The sequence below is a fragment of the Etheostoma spectabile genome, chromosome 5, assembly GCF_008692095.1.
Source record: "Etheostoma spectabile isolate EspeVRDwgs_2016 chromosome 5, UIUC_Espe_1.0, whole genome shotgun sequence".
NCBI lineage: Eukaryota > Metazoa > Chordata > Actinopteri > Perciformes > Percidae > Etheostoma > Etheostoma spectabile.
Genome location: NC_045737.1, coordinates 25,152,235 through 25,160,312, shown reverse-complemented (window position 1 = coordinate 25,160,312; position 8,078 = coordinate 25,152,235). Strand labels below are relative to the sequence as shown.

The following is an 8,078-nucleotide window of genomic DNA, read 5'->3' as shown; positions in this document are numbered from 1 at the left end:
TGTGTGTGTGTGTGTGTGTGTGTGTGTGTGTGTGTGTGTGTGTGTGTTTGTGTGGGTTCAGGAGCTTCCTGCTGAGCTGCTGGTCAGACTGATCCAACAGAGACTGAATGAGATTGACTGCTTCAACAGGGTAAGATTGTGTTCAGACAGTGCTTTTCTAGACTTCCTCTCAATCAGACTTCTGTGTTAGTCCTGACTCAGAGGCTGCTGGGAAACTCTCAGGCTTGGAATAAGATGTTGACCCTGTCATTTGTTGCCATCTAACAGGCTTCAAATGCCCCAAAGCAAGAAAATAAACCGAATTTTAACCTAACTTTTGCATCAACACAAATTAACATTATCCAATGTGTTAACCAGAGGCACTGGCCAATCAAATATGTGCAAGTACACATTCCTGCTGGATGACTTAGTCTGCCTAGACTGCTGATGGTGGACAAGTTAGATAGAATTATGTCTCTATGACTATACTGTATATTGTTTAACAGTATTAAAAAGCTGTGCTCAGTTTTTCAGCATTTCAGTTTATCAGTTTCTGATAAACCTTTAGACTTAGACTGGACAGAGCTGCTTACAGTTTAATCACTCAGTAAGATATTGCTGATCAGATCTGTCTCTGACTGTCTCCCTTTCTCTCACTCTGTGACTGTCTCTGTCTCTGATCTGCTGCTGTGATGACAGTAATTAGCGCTCTGGTCGCTGCTATGTCGTACTACAATTCCCAGCAGGCTGAGCAGCGTGTTGGCGTGTCTCCCTTGGGATCCACTGATCAAACAGGCGTGCTGCTGTCACATCACACGTTTTATTTTCACTCGGGCTCGTCCTCTCTGCTGCTCCTCATTAGCATCACGTCCTGTTTCCTGTCAGCGTTCATCAGGACACTGAGATCTGCTTTCTGATCAGTTTAGGAGAATTAAAGACAGTGAAGCTGCTGTCCACAACACTCACACAACAACAACAACAACACAACTGCATTTATCTGTCTGATTGAACGTCTGGCCTCTGTTCAAATATCTATAAAAAAAATGCAACTAAAAAGGGAAACCTGTGATAATCCAAAAGTTAGTGTGTGTGAGTTCGGGCCTGTGGTTCATTTAGGTGGTTTTAAAGGGATAGTTTAGATATTTTGAAGTGGGGTTTTATGAGGTACCAGTCTAGACAATGTTTAATTTCCTGGATTGTTCAGGTGCCGCTGGAAATTTCGCCGGGTGTCCCTCATTTTGGATGGATGTCCGTTACCTTATGCTTTCTTTGTGTTGGCATTTTAAACTCTTGTCGATTTATGATGACTATGGTTAACTGCTCTTCAGATCTCTGCAGGGTAAATCCAGACAGCTAGCTGGACTATCTGTCCAATCTTTTTGGAATGTTTTCTGTTGCATGACTAAAACAACTTTTGAAGATACAAGTGCCTTCCCGAGGCTATTTTGCAGATGCGCCGTTGCTCCATCTGGCACTTTGCGCCGCTCAAGACAATTGTTATTGGTTTAAAGAAATGCCAAAAAACGGAGCATGTTTTTCTTCCATCCCAGAAGGCTGTGTGGAAAGGCCAGACCTTCCTTCTGGCGCTGTAGATGAAGTTCTAGCAGTGCGAGACTAATGAGGTACTTAAGTACCTACAGTAGATGAGGGTCTGCAGACCCCCAGGTGAGAGAAGGAGGCAGAGGTACCGGACAGCTGCAGCATACATAGGGTCATACAACTCCACTTGAAAAAATCCAAATTATCACTTTAATTCTTCTTTACAAGGATTTAGTTGTCTTTGAACAGGTTTTGGGGGTCCTGTTGGTGGTTGTAAGTGAACTTTTAGCAGAATCTAGTTTTTTTCTTCTTAATTGCCTAATTTCCACTGCATGGTTCGACTCAACTCCACTCAACTCAGTTTTTGTACCAAATCTTGTACCAGACTTTTTCTTAATTTTGTTTTCCACTGCAGATAGTACCTTATTAATGTAGGTGGGATTCTGAGAGGATTGTTGTAGCGGTACCAAGTAATACTGCCGTGGCATCATCTTCAACGTTATACAGTCCCTGACAAAAGTCTTGTTGCTTGTGTACAAATTGACCTTAAGTGCCGCTGAAATATATTTCTAATCAAGATTTATTTACAAGAAATGGCTCATTTAATCCCACAGCTTTTGTAATAAGTTTTCAGTACAAAAGAACTGTCAAAAAGTATCTAATATTCACAGCTTGGTAAAGCCCATTGAGTCATTTTTGCAAAGACATAAGTGTTGTCGCCTTCATATGAGCTCTCACCTGTGACTAATAATGGATCAATTAGTCTCAGTGTGTATAAAAACAACCCCAGTACACTAGACCTTCACATCAACTGCAACTGACATCTGCAAACTGCCTAAGATTCACCCTGAGACTAAGAGTTTGATTATCAAGAGGCTGAAGACCCAGATCCACTGCTGATGTGCAGACACCTTCATGTGTCTCAGCGTCAAGTACGAGAGTAAAAAAAACATTTGAAGACACTGTAGATGTTTTTGACAAGCCCAGGTCAGGCAGACCCCGCAAGACACTGCTCGAAGGACCGTTTGTTGGCTCGAAAACCAAGGCCAGCCCATTTTCCACTGCAGCAGAGCTCCACCAGACCTGGTCCCCTGAAGTCCCTCTGTCACCAAAACGCTTGTCGGATTCTGCTCGAAATGGCCTCCATGGTCGATCATTTCACAAAGCCAGCACTAAACAAAGACAATTGAAAAACCGTGGTGCCATTTGCCAAGGCCCACAGCCTGCTAAGAGGATGGACGCTGGAGAATGTGGAAGAAGAGTGGATTTTTCAGATGAACCTTCTGTTGAATTACACCACAGTTTGCCGCAAATATTGCAGGAGACCTACTGGAGCCCGCATGGATCCAGATTCACCCAGAAAACAGTGAAGTTTGGTGGCGGAAAAATCATGGTCTGGGGTAACATCCAGTATGGGGTGCGAAGATCTGCAGTGTGGAAGCAACATCAATAGTCTCAAATACCAAGAACTAGTACCTCTTATATTCCCAACCATAAAAGGCCAAATTCTCCAGCAGTGGGGCTCCATCGCATACTTCTCTCCCACTTCAAAGTTTCCTCAAGGCGAGAAGATCAAGATGCTCCAGGATTGGCCGCCCAGTCACGACATGACATCATTGAGCATATGTGTCTACAACAAGATATAATTTGAATCTCACAGCACCGCTATTTAATTTGCTGACATATTTTAGTATTTGTTAGTAATTTGTTCAATTATGTATAGGCGACAAAACTTTTGTCTTGCCAAATTTGACCTTCCTGTCTTGTTTAATAATAATATCTTTTTTTAGTGAAACTATTTTATTTTAGTGCATTGAACATCATTTGGGAGGGTTTTAGCTTTTCATATAGCTATTTCTTACACCAATTGATTATTAAAAGTCAGATTAAAATCGCAGGTGTTTCTACAAAATAGATAAGCGACAAGACTTTTGTCAGAGACTGTACAGTACATTATAGATTTTTTCATCAGTTACCAAACAGAGGAACATTTACACTTTGTGAATTGTACAGTTTACTGTACAGTGTAGTTTTGCAGGCTGACATTTTTTTTATTTATATTTTTTAAATCTGGGCCATGTGATTAAGACAATTGCGTTTAACACAATTAAAAATGAAAGTGAATTACATCACAGTTCAAAAGGTGTAGTCACAGCCTCATGTTACTGGAGAAATATCCTCCACACAGTCACAGTCACACAGAAACCACTTTGGGATCAGTTCTCAAATTTGAGTTTACGGTTTAAATTGGTTTCACATAACATCGATGAAACCTACCAGACAAAGATTTATTCTCAGTAAACCCCTCTGAGACTCAAAGTTTAGTTACAAACATCACATGTCTGCTATCTCCTTGTCTTCTTCTTTTACCTTTGTTCCTTCGCACTTACCTTCAGTTACTGTGTGTGTGTGTGTGTGTGTGTGTGTGTGTGTGTGTGTGTGTTTTGGAGCACCTCAAGTTGATCAGTAGTAAACCAGCATTCAGCATCCTCTTTTCCTCTAAACTCTACAAACAGCTGCTTCTTTCTGTTTCCAGCCTTCAACGTTTAGCATTTAGCATCAGGTCTCTGTGTGTGTGTGTGTGTGGTGTGTGTGTGTGTGTGTTGTGTGTTGGTGTCTGTGTGTCTGTGTGTGATGTGTGGATTAGCAGCTACTTTCATCTGTTAATAGTTGTTTTGGCCGCGCTAAACTTTCCACACACACACACACACACCAGGATTAGGGTTTGTGTGTGGTGTGTGTGTGGGTGTGTGTGGTGTGTGTGTGTGTGTGTGTGGGTGTGTGTGTGTGTGTTTGTTGGTGTGTGTTAATCGTCTGCTGTCGAGTGAATGGGGAGATGAGCATGATGACAGCCCCATCAGGACCCCACCTCATCCTGTCACATTAAACTAGTCTGTCTGTCTGTCTGTCTGCCGGTCTGTCTGACTTCAATTATCTTTATATCACGACTGTTAGACAAAAACTCTCAACACAATGTCCACTAACTTGTGTTCCAAAGCTTTCAGCCTCATCCCAGGGTCTTCCTTATGAGATGGAATTGTGCTGGTTGTCATAAGGTGATGAAATTGCAAATGCAGTATGCAAAATATGCTTCTAATGTAAAATTGAAAAACATTTTTTACAGTATTTTGTAACGCTTTCCCAATGGAAACGGCAGAACTTTTGATATTATTGCAATTATTTATAACTATAAAGTCTGTGTGTGTGTGTGTGTGTGTGTGTGTGTGTGTGTGTGTGTGTGTGTGTGTGTGTGTGTGTGTGTGTGTGTGTGTGTGTTGTGGTTGTGTGTGTGGTGTGTGTGTGTGTGTGTGTGTGTGTTTTCACAGGGCTGGGTGTTGGTGGGGGTCCCTCAGACTCGTCTGCAGGCTTTAAGTCTACAGCAGGCCGGAGTCATCCCTGAACATGTTGGTGAGAACAAACTATCAGCTTAGAGTACACATAGACACATACTGCATGTACTGGAACATACTGTGTGTGTGTGTGTGTGTGTTTATGTGTAGTGGTGTTGGAAGCTCCTGATGATGTGTTGTTGGAGAGGAGTCGGGGGAAACTGGTCGACCCACTGACAGGAGGTGAGTACAGTTCAGTCCAGCAAACATGAAGACATTTCCCTCTGCACTCCCTTCAAACAGAATGATAGGTCCAACATGGAAAGTGGAGTTTACTATGAGCTCTGTGCTCTAACTTTAGCAGACTGTAGCACCAAATTAAAAAAAAGAAAGTTAGCACATAGCGAGATAAAAGATAAAGATCAGTCAGCTGAGGTTGTAACTGGATCTGTAGGATATTGATAACAATCTAACATTAACAGCCTCAATACTGATGTTGTAAAATCCATTCAATCAGATCCATAAAAATCTGAAGATGATACTTGTGAACAGTAAAAGCTTTACCACTACTCATAACATCATTTCCTGTCTCTAGACATTTACCATCGGACCTTCATCTGGCCGGTCGACGACACCGTCGCTCAGCGTCTGGAGGAGGCCCGGATCCCGTCAGAGACACAACTATTAGCTGAGCTGCAGCGTTACCGCTGTGAAGGCACAGGGCTGAACTCAGCCTATCAGCACGTCCTGAAGATTATCAACGCTGACCAACCACACGCTGACATCTACCAACAAGGTACAGACACACACATTCACCCTCATTAATCATTGGTCGTGTATGGGAATGGACATTATTATACTAAATGTACCTTCATAGCCCTCTGGTATCAGCAAGCATTTGTTTAAACAGACCTGCACATTGAAAGAAAGGAATCTAACCATACCCTACACAATGATATTATTATAGTATAGTAATGTAGTTTATTATGATGCATCAATCCCACTTATAATCCGAAGTATACTGTATGTGGATAATTATTTCATTTTAATGTTTATTTGTATTGGGACAAGTATGTAGCATAAACCTATGCCACACAGCACAGCATTTATAGCCTTAACTAATTTGCAATGCCCTAGATGGGCCTTTAAAATACATAAAGGTCCAAAAACATACATGATAGTATAAAACACAAACTCAACAATAGTTACATACATTAAAACACAAAACTCAGAACTCAACAAGAAAATACAGACAAAACAAACAATAAAAGACACAAGCTAATACAATATGTTGGCATCCCTCAGGGTTCAGTTTCAGAGTTCTTTAGCTTTCGTGTTTGTGGTCTGAATTTTGTTTGTGTGTGTATGTATGTGTGTCAGTGCTGGCTTTTGTCCGGACTCGTCGTCGCTCAATAACTCCCAGAATCCTCCTGTTGGGTCCACCTGGGTCGGGGAAAAGTCACCAGGCCAGACTGCTGTCAAAGAAATACAAGATGGTGGATGGTAAAAAACACACACACACACACACACACAGCCACCACTCACTGTTATCAGCATTTGGACAGTAGAATCCTCCATGCTGTCTCTGCTTTCCATATTTCCCGGCAAAAACTTTACTGTTGCAGCCTAGTATTTCAGATTTTAATAAATGATAGAGGTGGATTGAATGTTTGATTTAGGATTGTAAACTACCAGGTAATGCAGGTGTGGGTTAAGAGCAGTTTCACATGCAAACTATGTTTTTCCAAGGCTTGTGTCATAATAAGTTTACATTAGTGTTTAGAGAAAAAGTAACTTTCACATTCATACAGATGACCTAAAGAACTAAACATTTCTGCTTTCACTGTTTGTCTGTCTGTTTCTATCTGTGGTCTGTCTGCTGTCTGTCTGTCTGTCTGTCTTGTCAGTGTGTGTGGGTCAGCTGTTGAGGTCTGTGGCATGATGGTTGTTCAGCTCTGGGAGAAGAGACAATCATAACTGGATGATGGGAGACGAGGACACACCACACACACACACACACACACACACACACTTGGTTTCAAGTGGAAATAAAACAGTTTGATTCCTGTCTGTATCCCAGAAGCCCCTGGGGTTTTTAACTCATCGTACCCTTACACACTCCTCCTCCATCGTTTTCATTCTTTAATGTCCTCCACAGTGAATCATGTGACAGCAGTGTGCGTGTGTGTGTTTGTGTTAAGATGAGAGGTTTGATCACAGCAGCTGTGTTTAATAATCAGTGTTTAAGATGTAGCAACACTCTGAGATGCTGCTGTCCTCCACCTCTGATACACACAGAATTATTTTGATTCTGGAATGTTGCTGAGTGTCCTGTTGTTGTTTTTTCATGTTGACTAACCCACATAGTTAGTTACACCAGACAAGTTGCACCACTAAAGAAGTCAGACTGAAACATGTTTCACCAATCTGTACGTAGGCCAACCTGCGTCTGGAGACGTTTGAGTGACTTTTTCTTACATACTATTGCTGTTGTTGTTGTTATTACTGATTAGTGATTATTATTATTGATGAACCTGCTGTTTCAGTTCCAGACTCCATGGTGCTGCAGGTTCTGGAGGAACGTCTGAGCCGAGTGGACTGCAGCTGCAGCGGCTGGATCCTTCACGGCTTCCCCCACGACCTGCAGCAAGCCAAGAGCCTGCAGGAGTCCCTGCAGCCCAACAGGTACTGCTACCATCCCTACTACTACTACTACTGCAGTCCTGTCAGCATCTCATTGAGCCTATTGTGGTTGTTGAGGCCCATTATTTGCTGATATCTTTATATGAATTACCGCACAGTCCAAAGCTTTGTTTCCTTATGAGCTAAATTACCAGGGGCAGCAGCTCCTGCTCTGGCCTCTGAAGTGACATTGATCCCGGGTCAGGAACTAGACTGAGAGCTCTACAGGTTGACCTCGAGGGGGAGCTAACAGCCAAGTCCCTGGTGCATCACCTGAGACTTTGGGATCTTATCTGATGTGGGGTCTGGTCATTGGGCTGTCTGGAGACTCTTTAGTTCTGCTTTTCACCTACAGTAGGGCTTGAATGTTTGGGCACCCCAGGTAAAAATTTGTATTAATGTCCATTATTTACACTTTCAAAATAACAGAAAACAAAAAAATGGCATCTGCAAAAGTTTGGGCACCCTACAGAGTTTATAGCATGCACCGTCCCCTTTGGAAAGCTGAGACCTGAGAGCGTCATGGATTGTTCTCAATCATCGTCTGGA

The 8,078-nt window shown here is 42.3% G+C and overlaps 2 protein-coding genes across 2 annotated transcripts in view; both read left to right on the top strand.

Annotated features, from left to right (window-relative positions):
• Positions 1-8,078, top strand: part of ddx31 (DEAD (Asp-Glu-Ala-Asp) box polypeptide 31) — a 39,599-nt gene that overhangs the window by 7,780 nt on the left and 23,741 nt on the right. Inside the window, exon 2 of the mRNA XM_032516595.1 lies at positions 6,552-6,557. The gene's annotated coding sequence lies outside the window, so the exon portion shown is untranslated. The remainder of the gene's footprint in view (positions 1-6,551; positions 6,558-8,078) is intronic.
• Positions 1-8,078, top strand: part of ak8 (adenylate kinase 8) — a 16,256-nt gene that overhangs the window by 2,706 nt on the left and 5,472 nt on the right. The window contains 9 exon segments of the mRNA XM_032516660.1: positions 62-130; positions 4,845-4,926; positions 5,019-5,090; positions 5,443-5,643; positions 6,228-6,350; positions 6,755-6,785; positions 6,787-6,813; positions 6,815-6,840; positions 7,391-7,532. Coding sequence (XP_032372551.1) covers positions 62-130; positions 4,845-4,926; positions 5,019-5,090; positions 5,443-5,643; positions 6,228-6,350; positions 6,755-6,785; positions 6,787-6,813; positions 6,815-6,840; positions 7,391-7,532 — 773 coding nt within the window.